The sequence below is a fragment of the Tachypleus tridentatus genome, chromosome 13, assembly GCF_004210375.1.
Source record: "Tachypleus tridentatus isolate NWPU-2018 chromosome 13, ASM421037v1, whole genome shotgun sequence".
Taxonomy (NCBI): Eukaryota; Metazoa; Arthropoda; class Merostomata; order Xiphosura; family Limulidae; genus Tachypleus; species Tachypleus tridentatus.
In genome coordinates, this window is record NC_134837.1 from 13,497,787 (window position 1) to 13,524,285 (window position 26,499).

The following is a 26,499-nucleotide window of genomic DNA, read 5'->3' on the forward strand; positions in this document are numbered from 1 at the left end:
CAGTTGTTTTTGAACACAAAGCTTACGGTTGTTTTTGAACACACAGTTTACAGTTGTTTTTGAACACACAGATTACGGTTGTTTTTGAACACACAGTTTACGGTTGTTTTTGAACACACAGTTTACGGTTGTTTTTGAACACACAGTTTACGGTTGTTTTTGAACACACAGTTTACGGTTGTTTTTGAACACACAGTTTACGGTTGTTTTTGAACACACAGTTTACGGTTGTTTTTGAACACACAGTTTACGGTTGTTTTTGAAAACACAGTTTACAGTTGTTTTTGAACACACAGTTTACGGTTGTTTTTGAACACACAGTTTACGGTTGTTTTTGAACACACAGTTTACGGTTGTTTTTGAACACAGATTATGATTGTTTTTGAACACAGATTACGGTTGTTTTTGAACACAGATTACGGTTGTTTTTGAAAACACAGCTTACGGTTGTTTTTGAACACACAGTTTACGGTTGTTTTTGAACACACAGTTTACGGTTGTTTTTGAACACAGCTTACGGTTGTTTTTGAACACAAAGCTTACGGTTGTTTTTGAACACACAGATTACGGTTGTTTTTGAACACACAGATTATGGTTGATGTCCCATGGAATACTTAATGGCTTTCATTTTACTGATGTACTACACAGTAAGTTTACATTTCACAGTTATTATGTTATGGTTTTTCTGCTATAGGTGATTTTTTGTTGTTGCAAGTTTTAACACTTGCTGTACAACAGATTGATAAAAACAAAACAGTAGGCTCAGTTACAAGTTCACTTTATAAGTCAGTCTTTAAAACCAGTGTTAGATTCATCATGAAAAAATTAACAACAGTAATAGTGACTAGTCCTATATATCATTTGTTTTAAAGTCAAGCAACAGAATGGACTATTTGTATATTTTAGCCATGGGATTGAATTCCACATTTTAGTGTTGAGAGTTTACTCTCGAGCCATCAGGTGTTCCCTTACATACACATAAACACCTGGAAGTGATGTTACATTTTATCTATAAGCTAAACCTAGAAACTATTCATTCAAAGAGAAAGGATAACTTATTTATTAAAACAAACAGGTGTTTCCACTTCTTAGTACAACTCTGATGTAACTCTAAGTTGAGAAACAAAGCACCCTTATCTTGTTTCTGGTAATGAACACTATTTCTCTTGTTTAACACTGAAAAACAGAATTATGGCTGAGGGAACTCCACAGCATCTAACAGTGTTACAAGCTATATTTTTCCTTTTGTAATTTGTTAGTCAAAGAGTGCTGCTGTTCTTAACAAAGATGTCAAGATAAGAATGTTTAAGATGTTCAGAACATCTAGAAAATTTTAGATTTGACATGGTGTGTTCTAGAGACATTAAAAAGCTAAATTATAAATCAAAATATTCTGAAGCAGGAAAACTCTTATTTAAAGACAAGGCAGTAAATACTGTTTGCTATCTATCAAAATTACTTTGTAGATCACTTGGAATGCAGACTTATTACAGTGTACATATGTCTAAGTTCAAAGATAAAGTAAGGTAATTTATTAACAGTACCACAAACAGGACTTTGAATGACTTTCCCTTGGTAATTTAACACAACTAGCAAGTAAAAGAAATGCTATTTTTTTCTATAACTGAAGTTCAACTTGAAATGTGTTATGTATATGACATAACTGAAGTTCAACTTGAAATGTGTTATGTATATGACAGACCTAAATGAAGTTAATATACAAGTTTTTTAAACATTTTGTCCAAAATTCATTAACAGTTAAGTTAAATATTTTAAGAAGTAAAATCTGACTACCACTTCAACTTCACCTTGAAATCAACTGAAAATACTTTCCATCATCAGGAAAAATATCACAAAATAATTGGAAATTGGTGATAAAATAGAGAAATGCTATGTTTAAAAAGACATTTAAAATCTTTGTGATCATGAATATTATATTAGTCTTGCTATTAAATTTGTTACTTTCTCTTAACTATGTCAATAATATCCATCTATGAAAACAATTATGAGTCATTTGTTTTTTTGTAGTTAAGCACAGAGCTACACAGTGGGCTATTTTTGCTCTACCTACCATGGGTATCAAAACCCAGTTTCTAACGGTGTAAGTCCACAGACATGCTGCTGTGGCACTGGGGGCTTTTTGAGTTGTAAGACCACCTGAGTTTAGTAACAAAATCGCAGTATTTCCCGACTTACTGGTAAAACATTTAAAATAGAATTTTCCTGTAAACAACTGGATTTGTTAACATCATGCATAATATTACTTATTGATAAATAGGGGTTCCCAATTTGGAAATTCTATTAAAAATATCTTGAATATGTATTTTTAAATAAAACTACAATGTAATCAGAGCCCAAAAATTAATTTCTTACTCATTTTACTTTAAGAAGTTACAATATATTAAAAGAATGCTGTTTACACAGACTGTATCAATCTTTACTATTTCAATGTACAGTTGTCCTTCAATGAGGTTACTGAGGTATTTCAAACTACTTTGGGAAAAAAAAGGTTATTTGTACTCTTCTCTAACACTTATGATAATCAGTGGCTTTATCACTATCTCTGATAATCACATTAGGGCTATGTAAACTAACTGTCCCTAATTTTGAACCAATGTTCAGAAAGAATCAGTTAGTTAAGTTCAACCACTTACAATTTTCGGGCTACTATAATTGGATAGTAGGATTTGACTATTACTCTTATAAAACACCTTGTGGATTCCATATGCAAACCCTTAGATTTAAGTTCATCATTCAAACTAATAAGTCACACATAACAGACATTTAATCTGCCAGAAGTTGAATAAAATAAGCATAGTTTTGATAGTAGTCTATGTCAGCATTTCTTAACCTTTTGAAACCAGGGACTGGTTCACTGCCTCAAACCAATAAATTGCAAGTTTTACCAAACAAGTTACAATTGATACCCATATATTTTGTAAGTTTCTTGTTTGTTCCATTTTGTTTCTGTGGAATTCCATGGACTGTTAGTTAAGAAACATTGGTCGAAAGCACATCCCATACATAAGACAATTAAAGTAACTTATGCAGAGTAAGTGTTAAAAAATACAATAAAAACATGTTTATTTTTCAACAGAAAGTTTTAGAACAATATTTAATTGTCAGAAATGAAACTAATGGCTACTGAAATTAATAAATTACACAAAGAATTATCTTTTACTAACTGATTAGAAAATTTCTTCACAAACTGTACAGTACATTACTTACTAATACCGTCTGTCTTCACACACTGTACGGTACATTACTTACTAATACCGTCTGTCTTCACAAACTGTACGGTACATTACTTACTAATACCGTCTGTCTTCACAAACTGTACGGTACATTACTTACTAATACCGTCTGTCTTCACAAACTGTACGGTACATTACTTACTAACACCGTCTGTCTTCACAAACTGTACGGTACATTACTTACTAACACCGTCTGTCTTCACAAACTGTACAGTACATTACTTACTAACACCGTCTGTCTTCACAAACTGTGCGGGTACATTACTTACTAACACCGCTCTGTCTTCACAAACTGTAATGGTACATTACTTACTAACACCGATCTGTCTTCACAAACTGTGCGGTTGCATTACTTACTAACACCGTCTGTCTTCACAAACTGTACGGTTGCATTGCTTACTAACACCGCCTGTCTTCACAAACTGTACAGTGCATTGCTTACTAACACCGTCTCTGTCTTCACAAACTGTACAGTACATTACTTACTAACACCGTCTGTCTTCACAAACTGTACAGTACATTACTTACTAACACCGTCTGTCTTCACAAACTGTACAGTACATTACTTACTAACACCGTCTGTCTTCACAAACTGTACAGTACATTACTTACTAACACCGTCTGTCTTCACAAACTGTACAGTACATTACTTACTAATACCGTCTGTCTTCACAAACTGTACAGTACATTACTTACTAACACTGTCTGTCTTCACAAACTGTACAGGTGCATTGCTTACTAATGCAGATCTGTCTTCTGGGCTGTACAGTACATTGCTTACTAACACCGTCTGTCTTCACAAACTGTACAGTACATTGCTTACTAATACCGTCTGTCTTCACAAACTGTACAGTGCATTGCTTACTAACACCGCTCTGTTCTTCACAAACTGTACAGTACATTACTTACTAACACCGTCTGTCTTCACAAACTGTACAGTACATTACTTACTAACACCGTCTGTCTTCACAAACTGTACAGTACATTACTTACTAACACTGTCTGTCTTCACAAACTGTACAGTGCATTGCTTACTAACACCGCTCTGTCTTCACAAACTGTACAGTACATTGCTTACTAATACCGATCTGTCTTCTGGGCTGTACAGTTGCATTGCTTACTAATGCTAATCTGTCTTCACAAACTGTACAGTACATTGCTTACTAACGTTGTCTGTCTTCACAAACTGTACAGTACATTGCTTACTAATGCCGTCTGTCTTCACAAACTGTACAGTGCATTACTTACTAATGCAGATCTGTCTTCACAAACTGTACAGTACATTGCTTACTAACGCAGCTCTGTCTTCACAAACTGTACAGTTGCATTACTTACTAACACCGATCTGTATTCACAAGGCTGTACAGTGCATTACTTACTAACACCGTCTGTCTTCACAAACTGTACAGTGCATTGCTTACTAATGCCGATCTGTCTTCACACAATGTTGCAGTTGCATTGCTTACTAACACCGTCTGTCTTCACAAACTGTACAGTGCATTGCTTACTAATGCCGATCTGTCTTCACAAACTGTACAGTGCATTGCTTACTAACGCAGATCTGTCTTCTTCACAAACTGTACGGTGCATTGCTTACTAACACCGTCTGTCTTCACAAACTGTACAGTTGCATTGCTTACTAACACAGATCTGTCTTCACAAACTGTACAGTGCATTACTTACTAACACCGATCTGTCTTCACAAACTGTACGGTGCATTGCTTACTAACACCGATCTGTCTTCACAAACTGTACAGTACATTGCTTACTAACGCAGGTCTGTCTTCACAAACTGTACAGTACATTACTTACTAATGCCGCTGTCTTCACAAACTGTACAGTACATTACTTACTAACACCGCTGTCTGTCTTCACAAACTGTACAGTACATTGCTTACTAACACCGCATCTGTCTTCACAAACTGTACAGGTGCATTGCTTACTAACACCGTCTGTCTTCACAAACTGTACAGTACATTACTTACTAACACCGTCTGTCTTCACAAACTGTACAGTACATTACTTACTAATACCGTCTGTCTTCACAAACTGTACAGTACATTACTTACTAACACCGTCTGTCTTCACAAACTGTACAGTACATTAATTACTAATACCATCTGTCTTCACAAACTGTAAGATACAGTACTTACTAATACTGTCTGTCTTCACACACCGTACAGTACATTACTTACTAATACCGCCTGTCTTCACAAACTGCAAGATACAGTACTTACTAATACTGTATGTCTTCACAAACTGTAAGATACAGTACTTACTAATACTGTATGTCTTCACAAACTGTAAGATACAGTACTTACTAATACTGTATGTCTTCACAAACTGTAAGATACAGTACTTACTAATACTGTCTGTCATTTCACTTTGATTTCCACCTTTAGTTCTCACTAATTCTTCTTGTTTCAGTTTTGAGACCAGAATACAAGATTTAATGTTTTCAGCTTTTCTCATCCATTTGTCCACCTACAGTAACATCAGGTTTTTGAATTAAAATTTAAAACAAAGTTAAAAACGAAGTTCTGTTAACATGAAGAAGCTTACAACATAAAATCTTTAATATTTGAATTTTCTTTGTGAAAAGTTTCACTACCAGCATACGAACAGGGGAATGAAAACAGACAACACAATATATTACCACCAGGTGAGTTTTCCCAATGACTTCTTTGCTGCTTGAACAATAGATAACGTTTCATTTGAACTTTAGAATTTTACATAAAACATCAAGTGGAATTAATATCAAACAAACCTGTAGTAATTACTTGAATAGAAACAAGTCTTACAAGAACTAAGTAACATGCTTCAATTACAGTAAAGTTTTTAGTTCTGAATATATATATATATGTGTGTGTGTGTGTGTGTGTGTGTGTATATCAGTTAATAAACTCCAAGAATAAAGGAAACACTTTTCACGAGGTTTGTACCCAAATCTGAACAATTGTATTTATTATTACATTGTTAAGATATTTACCTCATTGTATAGCAATTCTTTTCTTGGACCAGGTGGTTCAGCTAAAGAAATCACACAATAAAACTGTAAAATTCAGGAAAATAAACAGACTGACAAAAAAATGTCTAATTATTTAACAAAATATTAAAAATCTACTAATAAAGCACCTGTAGAAATATTCCAAAAATTACGTAAAAAAAATAAATTGTTTTCATTCTGCTTAAAAGTTAGCTTCTGAAAATTTGATTGACAAGAACTAAAATTACTAACATATCTCTTCCACTTAAATAAAATGTCCAATATGTTTTGATAACATGAAAGTGTTTTACTACAGTCTGAAACATCCAAATACTCTGAGAAATGTTTCTTACTTTGAGTATGAAAGAGAGAAGAGTTTGTTATTTGACAGATCCTTAGTGACACTTGGGATAAAATACGAAAAACAAAGTAAACACTAAGTACTGACTAGAGAGAAGTTAAGCAATCAGCAATGACTACTCCTTATTTGGCTACCATTAACCAAGTGAAATTGCTTGTTGCAGTTAGCATATAGGATACATTCAATCTATCTGCTTCACTGTCTTATGTTTAATAAATGGTTTGTTCTTGTTACATATGGTTGGAGTGTTGAAAAGTACTTTGATGTAATGATTTCTCTACTCATAAGATTCTGAATAAGTGAAAATGATTTGTAGAGTTTTTTCACAATCCAATAAATATTCAAACTTGTCTCCCTTATATTTCAAATATCTCTTTCCTTTATTCTTTAATTGAATGTTCTGTAAGCACTTAACACCATTTGATGTATTACTGTATCAGTAATTATATTACAGATTGTTCACAGTTATTTCATTTCATAGATTTACAGAATATGTGTGACTCTGAAACATTCATTAATGATGTTTACTATTCATTATTAGGCTTGAACTGAAAATGCAATCTCAAATCCAAAAAGTCATTACAAGTTCTGACTTCAGTTGTATATTAATTTAATTATCATTCTTACTATTCATCTATCTGGAATCTCAGACAGAAGACACAATATTTTATAAAACCAGAATTGTTTTGTCTGAAATTGTTTTGATTATACTATGTTTGTATCTTAAATATGGTTTATATTTAAGCACTTCTTTAGTGAAAATAAATTTTCTGTGTCATAAATATGCAAATTAATGACTTTAATAAAGATTATTTAATTTTGTATTCCAAAATCATCAACATTGTGATGTCATTAGAAAACTGTTTTGTCCTCATTATGATCAGTCAGCACACCATTAAGTGCCACATGCATTTTTAAGTAATAATAATTCTAAAATAATTTTTGCCTTAAATATTTTAGAATCAATTTATTATTTTTATAAATTTATTCAGTACAGTTTGCAGCCTCTAGGAGTTTTGAATGTAATAATTTAGCTGCATTTGTTTTTGTTTTGGTATTCTCTACCCATCTCAAAGCTTTGATTTATACCTGCTAAGAAACTGTCATCTGTTAAGAATTTATTAATCCAAATGTTATTTCTAATGTGGTTCTACTCTTTCACTGGTTTTATGAATCACAGACCATCTATCCAATCCAATTATGATGTCACAGCATGTGATCTCAACAGTTTCTAATAAATTTAAATTTGGAAAACAGCTAAGAGAAGTTTAAATATCATTTGGTAGAGCAGATTTTAGGTTATTTATCTCATTGTAAGTAAAGTAATTAATAGTTTTTGTGAAATGTCCTGGTCCAAAATAAAGTAAACTACTGGGAATGATAGACACGTTATCATAAAAACCAAGTTAACTAATGACCTCTGTGTTTACACACATTCTTCTTACTTTATTTATTACACCTAAAAATCAGAAGTGTGTAAAAACATCAATTCACATTTATCTTTTGTCTCTGCCCAAGAAAGGTTTTGTTGAATATGAGAACTTGTCAGTTGTGCTGGAAGATGAGAGACTCTAATGAGATGCTACTTACAGTGTATCTTGTACAAGATAAACCACCTGAGGATTGTGTAACTTCCATCAATAATAGCTGATGACTGTTCTTGTGATAAACACAATGTAGTAAACATTTCATTTCATAAAAACATGGTGCATAATGAGTTGTAAAGATGACTGTCTCTCTTCATATGAAAATATCTAACTACCATGATCAGATAAGAACTGCAATGTTAGTAACATCAGCTCAGCTAAGTCAATGGCAGACATTGTGATCTAAGTTAGTTTAAAAAGGCTTTAGTTATTGGATGTCACTTGCTCTGCTTCACAGATACATGCATTTCTTTGTATGTTTCACTCCAAAAACTGAAACTGAATAAGTTTCCCAGAAATGTGGAGAAGACCAACTAACCTGAAACTCTCTTTTGAAATATGTTGTCATATATAGAGCTAAAAACCCATTCACATATTTGATAACTCTTTTCTACTGTAAAATGCTGAAAACAAGTTAACAAATGTTAAGTAACTTCCCTGTATACTTTGAATAAAATACTACAGAATTTAAATGTAAGAAACAGTATTAATAATTATGACTTAAAATAGTAGAAAAATAAAATTTACTGTTTCTCCGAGAAAAAATTTGTCAAGAGCATTTATAGATGTTCCATAAACACCCAACATGACTGATGTTTGTCAAGAGCATTTATAGATGTTCCATGAAGACCCAACATGACTGATGTTTGTCAAGAGTATTTACAGATGTTCCATGAAGACCCAACATGACTGATGTTTGTCAAGAACATTTATAGATGTTCCATGAAGACTCAACATGACTGATGTTTGTCAAGAGCATTTATAGATGTTCCATGAAGACCCAACATGACTGATGTTTGTCAAGAACATTTATAGATGTTCCATGAAGACCCAACTTGATTGATGTTTGTCAAGAACATTTATAGATGTTCCATGAAGACCCAACATGACTGATGTTTGTCAAAAACATTTACAGATGTTCCATGAAGACCCAACATGACTGATGTTTGTTAAGAACATTTACAGGTGTTCCATGAAAGCACAACATGAACAAGATATGCCAAGAACATTTACAAATGTTCCATGAAGGTCTAACATAACTAAGGTATGTCAAGAACATTTACAGATGTTCTATGAAGGCCCTACACGATTAAGGTATGCCAAGAACATTTATAGATGTTCTATGAAGGCCTTACACGATTAAGGTATGCCAAGAACATTTATAGATGTTCTATGAAGGCCCAACATCATTAAAAAGAAAGTTGTTTTTTCACTATTTTACACAAAATATCAAAGAAATTAAGTAGAAATCCCTACCCTTGACAAGAGAAACCATAAGTTCTAAAGCATTCTGATATTTTTCCACTGCCTCCTCATATTTCTCAGCTTCAACCTTAAAGAAACAAAATTAATTTTTTAGCAACTGAATCACTATATTTGACCTAATCTTCTCAAACAGAATCCTCTTTTCTTCACCACTTGGTAAAATTTACTTGCATCAAAGACAACTTTCGTACACTAATCAGCAAGAATGAATGATCAAACATTTGACTTTCTGAGGTATTATTAAAAATCAAATTAACTTTTTTCCTCTTCATGTTTTATAAAACTCATTCGAGCACATGGTCAAATATAATCACTACTTCCACATAAAAAAGCACCAAATATAAAAGTGTATTAAATAGACCACAATACTGTTTTGATGTTGACATGACGTTAATTATCTCAAAACACATGCTTGTGCCACTAACAAATGAGAACATTTAAAATATAATAGCCACAATGTACACTTATCAAAAGAAGGCAGTCCTGTTCCAAGACTGGTCATATACCTTATAACAGAGGAAACTGTGTTAAGTTTTGTACCTCTCAGAGGAGTGGTAAATAGGTTAGAGAGGAGAGAAGACCCAGAGAGCAAATGTCACAATTCCCATACAAGGTTGAGATTAACAATTGTTTTTAATATATTTTATAAATTTAAGAATTTAAAATTATACAATATTACAATATTATACAATTATACAAATTATACAATATTAAACTTTGGTTATTAGCCATGTTTTTATGCCAAGTTTCTTCATATAACATGATAAGAAGGTTGTTGAATTAAATGTTAAAAGTAACTCAGTAAACCCTCATGACATGTACATGAATTAAATGTTAAAAGTAACTCAGTAAACCCTCATGACATGTACATGAAAGGATGGAAAGATTTAACAATTTTACTGTAAACAAAATTTAAAACATCTACAGAAAGTGAAAGTGAAAATTAGAGACTATATAAAACATTCTGTTTTCACCTGGGTGGTTACCCCACAACTAAATTATGTCTATTTAATCTATGATAATACCAAACTTTAAATCTATTGACTTTATTATGAATATTTAATTGACCATAAATGTAAGTAAATCAGTATCTTACCAAAGTTTCAGCTTCCACAACTATAGCTAAAGCTCTCTTGATTTTTGAATCTTTGACTGAAAGTTTTTCTGCACAAAGTAAATTTATAATTCAGTATAATATTTTTTACAGAACCTCTGAAGATAGTTACCATTAAATCTTTCACAAATCAAGAGTAATTACACATAAAAAAACATTTTCTGAATGCTTCTGTTCTATGTTACTGTTACTGGAATAAAAAACCCATGACATCAAATTTAACACAGTTTATTAGGATTTTATAATACTTGTATCATAACAAATTAACAAAGTAAAAACTAAAAATACTAGGTGGATTATCAGTATAAAAATATCATTTATCATTAACTTTTGACTAAAGCAAGCCAACAATATGGATTATAATTAAATATTAACTGAGTAAATAATTTAATATACTGGTCTAATTATGAGTTTCCAATGACATAAAAACTTGTAGTTATTAGAGTACATTAGTTCATCAGTTAGCTATTGCATCTGTTACCAATAATTTTGGCTCTAAGTTTAATAACATCTCAATAAGTTTAGGAGACATAACTTTGTTCTAAGCCTAAATACTAAGTTTACAATGCAAAAAAATAAATTTCATAATGAAAAAATATTGCACATAAACAGAAACAAATATATTACAAATATAAAACATTTCAGCCAATATTTTTAATGAAACTAACTAGTATTAAAGAAAGAATGGAACATTATTTATAAGACACATAAAAACTAGTTGTTTCGTGCATTACAAACGACTTTATGTCACTTGAAAAGTGTGACACCAGTGCACATGAAACATTACATAATATTCCCACTTACAACATCCAGTGACCAATGAAAGCCATTAAATTGTTTTGAAAATATAACTTTAACTTAGCTAACATTCAGAGAAATGCATAAAACAATTTACCTGTTACATACAACTTTAAATTCTACATACATCAATCATTCCATATTCAATAATTCTGTATAAAGATACAGTGTGTAAGTAACTTAATTTGCAAAAATACTTTAAGCAACAAAATATACTTTTTTAATGTAGACAAAGAACTGTCTAAAATTCTTACCCAAATCTGTTGCCATATTCCCAGGGAAGTCCAACGCTCGGCTAGGTTGGATGATTTCTTTCAAGCTCTCTGCCCTTTCCATATATTCTTTTACCTAATTTGAAAGAGATACTTGTTTATATTTACTATTAATTGTGCTTATAATGCATGTATACAGTGGAACAAAGAGTCATATCATGTGCAATGTATTTGCTGTTTAAATATGGACACCCTCAGGAAGGAGCAAGAAGAGACATATACCTCCCCTACATTTCACAAAACATTGCACTCATTATGATGTAAGCTTAACATCTTAGTTAAACTAAGCATTTATTCGTAATGAGAATTAAAAAATGTAAATTTATGTTAGCATTTAAACACTCATAGGACACCTATTATTTTAGTCTGTTGTCTGATATCGTAAAAGCTAATTTCCTACATATGTTTTGTCCTCCCTTGCAATTTTTCTGTGGGCACCCGTGTGTTTAAATAAAATATATCCACTTAGCTGTAGTTAAAATTTTTAGATTTCAAAAGAACATTCTGCATTAATATGGTGTATGAACCCCTGAATCTATTTATTCTCACAGTGTTCTAATATCTATCATTAATTTACTTTTTATTCTGAATACATACAAGTTTCACATAATATGTTGTCAACAAAACTTATAAATTCATTTTGTTTCTTCTTTGCTTTTCTTTTTTGTTCTTAAAGTTAAGAGTATGTTATTCCCGCTTAAGAAATACATTGCTTAATGAGACCTTTTGTAAGACCTAAGTCCATAATTTCCTTCATTACTTGTTCAGTTAATACACTGAAGTTAATGTTTCAAGTACATATAAAAATAACCTGTCATGTGGTGGCATTAGATGAACAGTATAAATACAAGATTTATCAACAGCTGGGTATGACAAGTCCCTCGTTCAGCAAATAGTTATAAACACTACTTTTATGTTGAGCAATGTATTAACGGTTATTCACAATAGATTATCACATTTTGTCTAGTTTCTTTATGTATAATCTCAGGTTGTAACTGTTTTTAGTATTACTCCATAATTTCATATCTTGAATAAACCTTCTTTTCAGTAGATTCATTTAGTAAAACTAAAACATTATTTCAGTTCACCTGAATAAAACAAATTAACATGATTTCTAAAACCATGAGATTTTGCAAGTTTGGTAATACATAAACCAATTAACATTAAGTTCATCTTTTTGTTACATAAACCAATTAACATTAAGTTCATCTTTTTGTTATAGTTACCATACCAACTTCAACATCAACTAACATTTTGCAAATAGCTAGGATTGTTGGCTCTTCAACTTCCCCAAATATGGCAACAAGTAAACACAAAATTAATTTGACTTCTGTGTAATCTTAAACACCATAAATACTTTAGGTGTAATTTTATGTAAAACCTCAAAATAAGGCTTGAAGTCTAATGTGTGATCACACAGTATTAAGAGATACTGAAATTTTGAGAAATAGGAAAGCTCATATTAAACAATAAAAAAAAAACACATCTCAGTATCTGTATTAACAATGATAAAATAAGAATTATTCTTAGAAACATTACAAAAATTATAAGTGTCTAATTAAACCACTTTAGAGGAGAAAAAAAAAAGTTTCTTCCCAACATCACAGCATATACCACATCACTATGACTGAACAAAGTTACTGCTGCAGTGTTATTATTACTTCATTTCTTTTACCACAAAAGAGAAAAAGATTACCACTTCAGTAATAAGAAGAACTTAAATCTATTTATCTTAACTATTTAAAACTTTATTACAAGAAATATCAAACTCACCTTCAGCCTTAACACTTCTTTCCTTTTAATATCTTCCTCAGCTACATAAAAACAAACAGCATAAAAATAATATTTCAATCTTTGTGTATTTATATGCTGAGTAACATACAAAAAACTAAGAAGGAATTTAAAATGTTGGGATACATTAGGCCTTTCATGTACCACAGAAGGAAGAAAACAAACCAAATAAAAAGTCCAAAACTTGTTTAGTAAATACAGTTACATATGAAAAGAGGGAAACTGTGTTGTTTTTTTTAATCAATAATCCCAGATTATTTCTGAAGAACTTAAACCAATGCTACACTAAATGAAAAACTATTTAAAATAGCTCTAGTATACTTCCTAGCCATTAGATAATGACCTAGTTTTGTTGGTGCACAGAACTAAATATTTAATTTACTACAGTTTTGTAGTCATGTAAATGTAGGCTTTAGGTTACAATCATACATACATAAAAAACAAAATGAAAAATGCAGTTCATGATGTCAGAAATCATAATTCCAACTGAAAAAAAAACAGCTGTAAAAATAAAAACAATTAATCTTTGATTTCTCTCTTTTTTATATTTATTTAATGTTTAATAATCTGATTCAATGACTGAAGGTATAAAGCAATCAGAAATGTAACTGACAGAAAATGATTAATACTGACAAAGTTATGTAAACAGATGTAAAAGCTATGCATTAATATACAGGATTTATACAAAAGTGAAACTATGAAGAAGACAGATATTTAAAAAAAACAAAAAACATTGTATCACACACTGTCCCTTCGGCACATTAAAAATATTAAAAGAATAATGAAATACTGTAATTATTGCATGTATTTATAACAGAACAGTATTCAAAAACGTCACAAATAATGTTTTTAAGCACCTTCAATAATTTTCTCAAGTTTTGTAGTAGGCATAATAAATAAAAGCAAGTTATTGAAATATTAATTTTAAACCATCTGATTTTATACAAAACTTCTATCTCATATTCATAGGCATAAAGACTCTGTTACTACATAATATTAAGAAATAATCTGACCCTAGATAATTTGTGAACTCTCTCAATACAGGCTCAGCTGAATGAACAGAATTTGTGACCTTAAATTATTAAACTTTATAGTTTTAATTCTATAACTTCTAATATGTTTTGTGTGTCTTCACAAAATTTTACAAGCTTTCAGTAAACATTAAATCTTTCTAGATAAATAATCAGAATATTTAATGAAGTATTTTCATTAAATATTTTCCTACAAATACATGGAGTCAAACTGTTGACAGCTCCAAGTGCAAAATGATTTTCATGTTATGATTTAAAATATTTTTTGCACTTGAAAGTTGTCAAATTTCATTTGCATTATCTCTAAATCCCTTTAAATAAATTTCAAAATGTTTCTTTTTCAGTATAAATTAAAATTTTCTCTCTTACTTTCTCTACCCTAAATCTATAAAAGGTCAGTAAATTTGACCAGCCTCATAACCATCATAAAAAATATGAAATAAATTTAAGTCACCCATTTCTTATTTCCTACAATAACTTCAAATTGTAACATGAGACCACATTTATTTATCCTAAGTTGCTTAAAACACATAACAGTAAACATTCCTACTTAACTATTACTGTTTTATTATCATTTGAACATTCTATTGATTATAAAATAATACAGTATTAAATGCCAAAGAGAACTGTTGTGAAGGAGGTTGTAACAGGTAGGCATGGCAAGAGAGGTCTCATTTTATATTTTACAGATCTGTGACCAAATAAGATTGAAGCCTATAAAAATCATGTTTTGCCTTAGTGATAAAGATATTATAATTATCAATGATAAATAAGTTAGAGAATACAAGATAATGTCATAATTACCATACTAGGGTGGGATTAAGAATGTTTAAAAAATATTTCCATATAAAAATTAAGAACTTAGAATTCATGTAAAATTAAAAGTTCACTTGTTAACTACATTTTTATGCAAATTCTACTCATATACAATAATAATAATGTAATTTAATTAAATTTTGAATATAACTCTCTAAAAAGCTATGTCATGCAAACTTTGACCTGTCCATAGTGAGTTAATATTCAAACTGGACTAAAGCTACCTTAATAATAAATCAACCAGAAGTAAACTCAGCACTTGAAATTATACATATTTGAGAAATACAACCTAAAGAACTAAAAAAGGGTTTTGATTCTCACTAGCTCCAAAGTGTCTCTCAATTCATACATAATACTAAAATTATTTTACCTTGCTTAATTGGTTAGTGATTTTTTTTTCTTCTCCTTCATTATTTATTTAAATTTTGGATTATCTAATTAAAACTAACAAAGTGAAGATTTCTACTAATATTTTTTGCTAATTGCAAGTGTTACTTTTGTTTATTATATCTAAGTTTTATTTACAAGTTTTCACCATGTTCTTATTGTATTTGTAATATTTATTATGGTGAAAATGATTAACAAAAATTATGAACATTTCAAAGGGTTTAAAAACAAAGAAATAGTAGTTATAAAAATTAAATTTAAAAAACGTTTTTTAACAAGTGGAAGAAGCCTTGAATTAAGTTCTTACAAACACACGCACTCATGTACAAAATATGAAATTTTCTCTAAGTGCTACCTACAGTGAAGGACAGGGACAAGATATTGCAGGCCTTCACAATATAACCTTACTGCCTCCGTGTAGTGACCACTTGTGTCCTTCAGTACAGCTTGTTGTACAAGTTCTACCTGAAAATAGACATCTACATTTTCAATAGTTTTGATATCTGTTTATGTTTTACACATAAAAAGATAAAGTTTTGTGTTTACCAAACACTACCCTGAACTCTATTACTTCTTATTTTCTTGCAAGAAGAGTCTGGTTTGATCAAATATACAAACAAACAATCAGTTAGAATAACCTATTTTAATTGTCTTTATACCTACTGTATTTTTACTTTAAGTTGCAAAGTTATTTTTTACTTTATAACTTAAAGTAAAAATATATCCTTGTGATTATTCAAAATTGAAAATAACGACTATAGGAACATTTTATAACAAATTTGTAAATACTAGACACAGATACTAGTATCAGTTTTATTCCTTTACACAAAAGCTTCTAATTTCTGACTGCCTTTTACACGTAACTATCAATTTAACACTTCAAACATGCCATCAATTTTATTTGGCATTTCCAGTTTATCGTTTTCAAACCAATAACAAGTACATTATAACTTTAACAAACCATCAGTGATAACTCGCATGTAACTAGAAAATATCACTCCCAGCTAGGCCTAATGTTAACCTTCACATAATACACTCAGTTTTTGGTATATGTAACTTAATGATAAAACACAACAAGAATGTAGTAATAGGAAGCTTCTCATTGTGTTGTGCTTTATCATTAACTTTAACCAGTAACCAAAAGACAAGATAAGCTTAATGTTGACTTTCCATTATGAACCACATAATTTGCATCATAAGAGCTTTAAAAAAATTCACTTTTGCACATTACGTTACCCACAAATTAAGTTAAAACAGTTCATCCAAAGTTAAAAACAACACTTCGAGAAGATAAAGTAAAATTTAAACTGCATCTTACTATTAACCCTAACTTACTCCCTTTTTATAAGATTCAAGACAGGGCATATGTTGAAGATCCAAGAAAGGATGATCAAAAAATTCTTCAAATGTGATACGTTTGTCAGGATCTCTCTGAAGCAGCTGAAGCACCAAATGTCTACAGGTATCTGAAATGTCCACACCATATGGAATCTAATAAAAACAAGTGTATTATTTTAAATGTATGTTTCCAAGTATGTGTGCAAACAGTTTATCACACAGTTATAGTAACTATGGTACTAATGGACAATATTTCATTACTTCATACTTTAGCAAATCAGGATATAAAATAATGGTCACTTATCAGTTAAAAAGCTAAATACATGTTTTGTAATTTAATACATATGCTTGTTCATGTTGAACTACCAATAACAACAAAGAACACTTTCTGTGTTTTATAACTTACCATAAAACTACATTTAAGTAGCAAGATCTGGTTCAAACATAATGCTGAAAGTTGAAAATATTTCCTGATCATTAATACAGAAAAAGGGTTGAACTCATTATACATCAAATCATAACAAAAATGAAAAACTGAGATTAAGTTAGACACCCAGAGAAGTCATACATTCCTTGTTGTAGCCAACAGAGATATATACCTGACACTTCTCTGACAACTACTGGTAATAAACAGAAGAACTTTATCCACTCTGAAACACTTTTGTTACAGTCTGTCTGCTTGATTCTTGGAATATGGTTTTTGAAAGTTATTTATATAAAAGCAAATACAGTCTAAGTATCAAAGAACCATACAATATTTAATATTAAGACCATCTAATACTATGTAATTCCTATAGAGAGCATGGGTAAAGACCAGGAAACAAAGTATAAAAATGACACTATCTCAGGAAACAATGACTAGAAAGAGCAAGAGGCTTAGATAAGACCTTCCCCAAAAAAAAAACAACTGATGGGAAAAGTACATTCAGTAGAGAGAGAGAAAAAAAAAACTGCTCAAAGTCACATACACATACCAAAATGGCACTATTCCCCATGGACCATAACTGTCATGCTTGTGGCCAATAGTTGGAAGATCTGCAGTAGTAGCAAAGTGGTAGTTGTGACCATCCTAAACTGAGATTGTATAATTCACAAAGTGGAAAACAGTAAATCAGAAAAGGAAAAGTAGATAATGAAATTTAAATTGTGACTCCTCATTAAAAAAAAGAGGAAAAATTGCAGTGACAAAATTAGAATGTTAAAACAGAGATTTAATTAATCATGAAAGAAAACAAACAATCTACAGTTACACTGCTAACTGAAAAGTTATTAACAAGTGCATTAGTAGAGAGGGCTCTAATTACAACATGGGTAGTGTTGCACTTCTTATTAGTAGAAGGTTACTGCATGTACATATTCAGAAAGAAATGGTGAGTATAACACTAGTGCTGAGCAAAACGTGTCAATAGAGGGCAGTACAAATTGAGAAATCTTTTTTTGGGAGGGAGGGAAGAAATTGTATTGAAAGACACTAATGTTCTATGACATGACAACAAGGTCAATAAGTAAGGAGATACTAGTGTGTTCTTTAATATGACTGTAAGGTCAACAAGTAAGGAGATACTAGTGTGTTCTTTAATATGACTGTAAGGTCAATAAGTAAGGAGATACTAGTGTGTTCTTTAATATGACTGTAAGGTCAATAAGTAAGGAGATACTAGTGTTTTTTAACATGACAGTGAGATCAATAAGTCAGGAGATAATAGTATTTTTTAACATGATAGTGAGGTCAATAAGTTAGGAGATACCAGCATGTCCTTTCACCTGACAACAGATATAGAGAATGTACTTTCAAATGCAGAATTATAAATACAACAAAATAGTTCTCAAGTTACAATTTCAGTAAAGCAGGTACTGGTTATTAACGTAATTTCAAATACTTTTTCTTATTGATTGATTGATTGATATAGTGTTTTATGGCACAAAGCAGCTAGGCTATCTGCACCAAACGCCCAGTAAAAAGGTGAAAATAAATTAAATGTAGTAAAATTCATAAAAAGAAATGAAGGTCAAACAAAACATCATTGAAAAACAGAAAAAGTATAAAACCAATGTTGACACCTAGTCTACAATGTTAAGAGAGAAAGCAGAGTAAGAGAAGTTGTAAAGGACTTTCTCTAGCAGAATGTAATGATCATAACCCACCAGGAAGACTAACAGGTAAATACAAGAACCACTGTCACCTGAAGTTGGCCTTTCCAGTCCTGGTTTTGGATTATGTGTCATTACAGCCATTATCAAAAGGTAAAATAAGAAAAGTGTTAAAAGACATATAGCAAAATGTAATAATAATTAGCCAAATGTCCAGTAAAAAGGTAAAAGTAAAATAAATGTAGTAAAATTCATAAAAGGAAACAAAGGTAAAAACAAAACAGCAATTAAAACACAAAATGGTGTAAAACCAATGTTGACATCCAGTCTACAAAGTTGTAAAGGACTTCCTGTTGCATAATGGTAATGATCATAACCTGCCAGGAAAACTAACAGGTAAGTACAAGAACCACCCGTCAGTCACCTGAAGTTGGTCTTTCCAGCCCTGGTTCTGGGTTATGTGTCATTATGGCCAGTACTAAAAGGTAAAGTAATAAAAGTATTAAATGACATGCAGCAAAAGTGTAATAGCAACTCGCCAGGACGAATAACGAATAGTTCAAACAGTAGCATTAGTCATGTGAAGTTGGCCTTTCCAGTCCTGGTGTTGAGTTATTTAACGTTCTGGCCATTTCACTATATCAAATTGAACTAGAAAGACTGAGACTGAAAAGAGAACCACAATTAAAAGGTGTAATGAATAAATATCAAACACTTAATTAGGTTAAAAAGATTAATGGCCATTAAAAAACTAAAAACATTATCAAGGTGGGCAGTGTCACCATCACCAATAACACTGTGCAATGTAACAGACAAACCCTGGGACAGAACATGTATAAATAGGGCCGTCGTTGAGAGTTGTAACGATGGCAGGAAAGTAAAATGTAGCTTACAGTGATTTGAGTGTTACACAAACTACACATTGGTGCATCCGTTTCAGATAAAAGAAAATGATGAGTTAAAAAACTGTGGCCAATGCGTAGTCTAGTAAGAACAACTTCCTCCTTCCGAACCTTACAGAAGCTAGACGGCCAAAGCCCAAAATAGGGTTTTATTTGAAAAAGCTTGTTGTCATGTTGCTCACTCCAAGTAGACTGCCAGCTGGCACGGAGCTGAGCCTTGAATACAGGACTATAGTCCATGTACAGAATAGGCACAGTGGTGATTGTGCCAGAGCAGATAGATTTAGCTGCCATGTCTGCAAGCGCATTCCCGCAAATACCAACATGACCTGGTATCCAGAAAAACTGGATAGAAGTAGATATTAATGAGAAATGGGCCAGTCGGTTTTGAATATCAGCGAGAACAGAATGTGAGACAACGTGAAGTTATTCCAAGGCCAGCAGAGAACTAAGGGAGTCAGTATAAATAGTGCAGTCAGAGTACTGCTCAGCTTCAATATGATCCAGAGCAAGAGATATGGCGTACAGTTCAGAAGTGAACACAGAAGCTGTAGAGGGGATTCTGCATGCAACCACCGAACTGCAACAAACCATGGCAGAGCCCACAGAGTCACCTGATTTTGAACCATCAGTATAAATTGGAATAGAAAGGTTGTTTGAAAGATGTTCAGTAAATAAAAGACGATACTTCCATTCGGGAGTATCTGCCTTTTTCAGATGACTTAAAGAAAGGTCACATTTGGGGGCTGTAATAAGCCATGGGGGGATGGGCTGACCAGTGGATTCTGCAATGTTTTCCAAGAACAAACCCAATTCATCCAATTGCACCTGGATGCAAAGGCCAAAAGGAGCAATGGCAGATCGTCTGTTTTGAAAAAGTACAGCCCACTGAGGAAGGAAAACACATCCCCAAGTGGGATGCTTTGGTAAGGAGCGAAGTTTCGAAGAATACAGTAAAGGCAGTTGCAAACGGCGAAGGTGCAGAGAAGGTTCGTGAGATTCCACATATAAGCTCTGAACTGGGGAGGTGCGGAAAGCCCCAGTGCAGAGTCGAAGTCCTTGATGATGAATGGGGTCAGCATTTTAAGGCCGAGGGTCTGGCAGAGCCATAAACCATTGATCCATAGTCGAGTTTTGAACAAATAAGAGCACAATATATCTTTAACATAAAACATCGATCCGCTCCCCAACTGGCAGTAGAGAGGACACGAAAGATGTTCAGTGCTCTTGTGCATTTGACCCATAGCTGCTTTAAGTGTAGTATAAAGGTCAGCTTACGGTCAAAGATAAGCCCCAAGAACTTGGTCTCAGGGACCACTGGCAGCGAAACTTCACCGATACGGAGTTCAGGATCAGGGTGGATACCCCGTTGGAGGCAAAAGTGCATGCAAACGGTTTCAGAGAGAGAAAAATTAAAGCCGTTCACCATAGTCCACTTCAGTACACGATTGAGAGCAGTTTGTAGTTGCCGCTCAATATATCTCATGTTTGACTACTGACACGAGATGTGAAAGTCATCAACATAGAGCCCATTTGTAACGGTGAGAGGAAGTTGTTCAGTGATGGCATTTATATTTATACTGAAAAGTGTGACATGCAAAATAGAGCCCTGAGGGACCCCAAGTTCATGTAGAAAAAAATGGGAAAGTGTCGAACCCACACAAACTTGGAATCTCCTGTCCATTAAAAAAAAATTTAATAAACATGGGTAAATGGCCACATAACCCATTCATATGGAGGTCTTGCAAAATGCCATACCTCCATGTTGTGTCATAAACCTTCTCAATGTCCAAGAATATTGAAACAAGATGTTGGCATTTGAGAAAGGCTTCTCTGATTGATGTTTCAAGTGGAATTAGGTGGTCTGTGGTGGAGTGCTGTCGACGGAACCCACACTGGGTGGGCGAGAGGAGGCTGTTCGATTCAAGGAACGAAACAAGACGAGCATTAACCATTCTCTCTAAGGTCTTACAGAGACAGCTCATCAAAGCAACTGGACGGTAGTTTGAAGGAATCTTGGGATCTTTCCCAGGTTTAGAGAAAGGTAAGATAATAGCCTGGTGCCAGGCATCATGAAAAACATTCTCCTGCCAGATCCGGTTAAAAACAATTAGAATGACATCAAGAGAAGCAGGAGAGAGATAGCGCAGCATGTCATAGTGTACATCATCAGGTCCAACAGATGTACTGCCAGACCGATGAAGGGCCATTTTCAGTTCCACCAGTGTAAAGGGACAATTATAGTAAAAAAGACAGTCAGTTCGAAAGGAAAGAGGTGAACGCTCCGAGTCTTGATGGCCAAGAAGGTGGAGGAACAATCAGAAGTGCTATATACATGGCAAAAGCTTTCACCTAGAGTATCGGCGATGCTCCAGACATCAGCTACCTCTTGGCCATCAGAGAGTAAGATCGAGAGGGGGACAGAATTGTAGTGCTCACTGACCTTTTGAATCTTGTTCCATATGACCATGGAACTGGTGGTAGAAGATATGCTAGTTGTGAACTTAATCCAAGATTCCTTCTGGCTTTGACATCTTACCCACCTAGCATGTGAATGGGCCCGTTGGAAAGCGATGCAGTTCGAAAGTGTGGGATGTCTACGGAAAGTGTCCCAGGCCCATTTTTGAGCCTTCCGTGCCAAGTAGGATTCCACCACAGACAAGGATATCGTGGAAAACGTGTCGAGGTTTTAGGAATACACTGAGCAGCTGCTTGTATAATACAGTCAGTTACCGCTGCCACACAGTCGTCTATTGATGGCTGATTCATGATGGCAGGATCAAGTTCTGTGAGAGCAGTGAAAGTGGACCAGTCTGCCTGGTCCAGCTTCCACCGGGGCACGCGGGTAGGGTGGCATCGACCACAGCCAGTCTCTCTCAAAAGTATAGGAAAATGATCACTGCCTAGTGGATTACTGTCAACCCTCTATGAAAAATGGGAAAATAATGAAGGGGAGCAAATCGAGAGATCAATAGTGCTAAAGGCCTGACTAAGTGCATGAAAATAAGTGAAAGAACCAGTATTAAAAAGAGAAAGATTGTGATCAGAGAACATACGCTCTACAGAGAGACCACTCCTATCAATAACAGCACTTCCTCAGAGGGGATGATGTCCATTAAAGTCCCATTAAGGTCTGATTGATCATATGTCTCTCTAGCAGACAGGTAGAGAGAACAAACAGTGACAGTATGACCCAAGGAAACACAGATGGCTACGGCCTCCAAGGGTATATTGAGTGACAAATACAAGGTGGGCACATGCTGATCAACCAATAGTGCCACCCCTCCATGTACTCGTCCATCACACAGCCTGTCATTTCTGTACAGAGAAACCTGCCGAATGGTGACTGTATCAGCAGGTTTTAGACATGTTTCTTGTAAGGAAAGACATACAGGATGGTAGGAAGCAATCAGCGTTTTGATATCATCCAGATTAGAACGTAAACCTCGACAGTTCCATTGTATCACGGTGGCCATTTTTAATGACGGGTAGGCGAAGTGGCTGGAGAACCCTTCTGTTTACGACCACGTCTTTTTTCTTTACTGTCCTTATTCAGAGGAGGTCTATCGACCTCCATAGATCCTGCCCTGGGTCGATTGGGCAGGTCTTTGTTGTTGGAAGGGGATTCCAGTGACTGAGGACACGAACAAATGATTGTTTTGCATCGTGGGGTTGGAGAAAAAGATGTATCAGAAGAAATGCCTGTATTTGAAACTGAAGGATGTGAATCTTGAGATTTGTTGGACTGTATGGGAGGAACAGAGATGGGTGTAGAAGTCGATTCATCAACCTTTTTAACCATGAAGGTCAAAAGGCTTTTCATCTGTTTTGAAAATGATTCTTTTGGAGGTAAAGAGAGATCTGTCTGCACTCCCACTGTGGTTGAGGAATTATGTGCAGCAGCATATGTCCGAGATGAAGTGCCAGACAGCAATTTCCGAGCCTCAGGATAACTAATGTTATGTTTGTTTTCAAACGCTGCACCTCTTTTTCCTCTAACCATTTTGGGCAAGAACGAAAGTAGGAAGCGTGGGAACCATTGCAGTTGACACAATGTGGATCTGTGTGACATTCATAGGCATTGTGGTCCTTGCCACCACAACGAGCACATGTCGTGGAACCACGACAGGACGTCTTTGAGTGGTCGAACCTCTGACATTGGAAACATCGAAGAGGGTTTGGAATGTACGGCCGTACCCTGCAAATTAAATAACCTGCCTTGGTGGTGGCAGGTGCACGTGGTGAGGTAATGTCAAAACGAGGGTATTTGTCGGCAGTGTAACTCCATCTTTGCGAGTGGAGATGCACCTCACTGCAGAAACTCCTTGAGTGGAGAGACCAGTGAGAATCTCTGACTCAGGAACGTTCTTCAAATCCCTCTCAACAATAACTCCTTGTGATGAATTCAAGGTAGCATGAGGGGTAACCTCAATAGGTACATCCCCAATTGCCTATGAATTCAAGAGGAGTTCACTGTGTTGGGATGTGGATGTTTCCACCAATATGTCTCCAGATCGAAGCTTCTTTACTGACTTTGGAGAGCCAGCAAGTCCCTCTAGTCCCTTCTGAATAAAAAAGGGGGACATTTGCCCTAAAGGTTTTTCTGAAAGAGAATGTAATATAAGAAAATGGGGTAGGTGTGTTACAGATGTTGAAGACTGCTGCTCAGAGTCTTCAAGACGTGGTCATTTACCTATTGACTGTTTTTTCACTATTTTATTTAAATTTTTTGTTGGAGGATCCATAGGAAAAAAGGAAAATTTTGGTACCCACTGACCCCACCCACCATGGAGCTCTACAAGGGGATGCACTACAATGTCATGCAAGGACATTGCAGCAATGCCAGGGTTTCATGAGCACTGTACCCAAACACCAGCATCAGACACAATGTCCACAACACCCATTGAGAACTTCCAACACTGGTACTTGGTTGACTCTAGCCCTAGTGGACCAGCCGATTAACCCAAGGGGAGCCACCCAAAGGCCGCCCGTCTACAGGAATTCAAGGCCAAAGTGGTGTGTTATAGTTGGACTCCTCAACCACCAGGATCCTCTCCTCCCCTTCATGGGTTGCCATGCATGGGAAACACGTGGGTGGATGATTAGATCCCAGAGGAAGTAAACTGAAAAAACAGAACCTTCTCTGGGAGGTCCCCTCACCACGTACAGGAATCCACACTGAGGGGCTTTTTCTTATTACTTCTTGAGTAAAACTATATTATTTCATCAAGACATTATTCCCATCAATCTCACAATTTTAGAAATAACATGGTAAAACCATTTCAACAAGATCCTATAATAATACATCCATATAAATAACATTTAAAAATCACCCATACTCTCCTGAATCTCCACTGCAGATGTAGGTCATTACTTTGACCCACAATAACATCCAAACTGACCTCTAAAAGTGGTGAATAAGGCTTCTTTACAAATATTTCAAGGAAGGATAAAAAAGAAACAGATAAGCTATTAATAATATTTAATAATATAATTAAGAACTACTACAAAAGTTTGGAATCATTATGTATTCATATAACATTTCCCACATTTTAAAGTAACCAATATTAATTCTTTCAATATGGTAAAAGACAGCAATAAATTTGGTATAAAAACATCATTCATAAATATTTTGGGAGGGAGGTAAGAAATTATATTGGAAGACACTAGTGTTCTTTAACATGACAGTGAAGTCAACAAGTCAGTAGATACTAGTGTGTTCTTTATCATAACAGTGAAGTCAATAAGTAAGGAGATAATAGTGTATTGTTTAACATGACAGTGAGGTCAATAAGTAAGGAGATAATAGTGGGTTATCTAACATGACAATGAGGTAATATGTGAGAGATAATAGTGCTTTCTCTAACATGACAATGAGGTCAATAAGTAAGAGATAATAATGTGTTCTTTAACACGACAGTGACGTCAATAAGTAAGGAGATAATAGTGGGTTATCTAACATGACAATGAGGTAATAAGTAAGAGATAATAATGTGTTCTAATAGTGAGTTATCTAACATGACAATGAGGTCAATAAGTAAGAGATAATAGTGCTTTCTCTAACATGACAATGAGGTCAATAAGTAAGGAGATAAAAGTGAGTTATCTAACATGACAATGAGGTCAATAAGTAAGAGATAATAATGTGTTCTTTAACATGACAGTGAGGTCAATAAGTAAGGAGATAATAATGTGTTCTTTAACACGACAGTGAGGTCAAAAAGTAAGGAGATAATAGTGAGTTATCTAACATGACAATGAGGTCAATAAGTAAGGAGATAATAGTGTGTTGTTTAACATGACAGTGAGGTCAATAAGTAAGGAGAAAACAGTGTTTTTTAACATGATAGTGAAGTCAACAAGTCAGTAGATACTAGTATGTTCCTTAACATGACAGTGAGGTCAATGAGTAAGGAGATAATAGTGAGTTATCTAACATGACAATG

The 26,499-nt window shown here is 33.7% G+C and overlaps 1 protein-coding gene across 3 annotated transcripts in view; it reads right to left on the bottom strand.

Moving 5' to 3' along the window:
- LOC143237003 (serine/threonine-protein kinase ULK3-like) overlaps positions 1-26,499 on the bottom strand; it is a 75,697-nt gene that overhangs the window by 30,098 nt on the left and 19,100 nt on the right. For all 3 annotated transcript variants that reach the window (XM_076475796.1, XM_076475795.1, XM_076475797.1), the window contains 8 exons: positions 17,058-17,213; positions 16,082-16,187; positions 13,471-13,511; positions 11,680-11,773; positions 10,610-10,677; positions 9,505-9,580; positions 6,244-6,284; positions 5,618-5,738 (listed from right to left, as the gene is read on the bottom strand). In XM_076475796.1, coding sequence (XP_076331911.1) covers positions 5,618-5,738; positions 6,244-6,284; positions 9,505-9,580; positions 10,610-10,677; positions 11,680-11,773; positions 13,471-13,511; positions 16,082-16,187; positions 17,058-17,213 — 703 coding nt within the window. The remainder of the gene's footprint in view (positions 1-5,617; positions 5,739-6,243; positions 6,285-9,504; positions 9,581-10,609; positions 10,678-11,679; positions 11,774-13,470; positions 13,512-16,081; positions 16,188-17,057; positions 17,214-26,499) is intronic.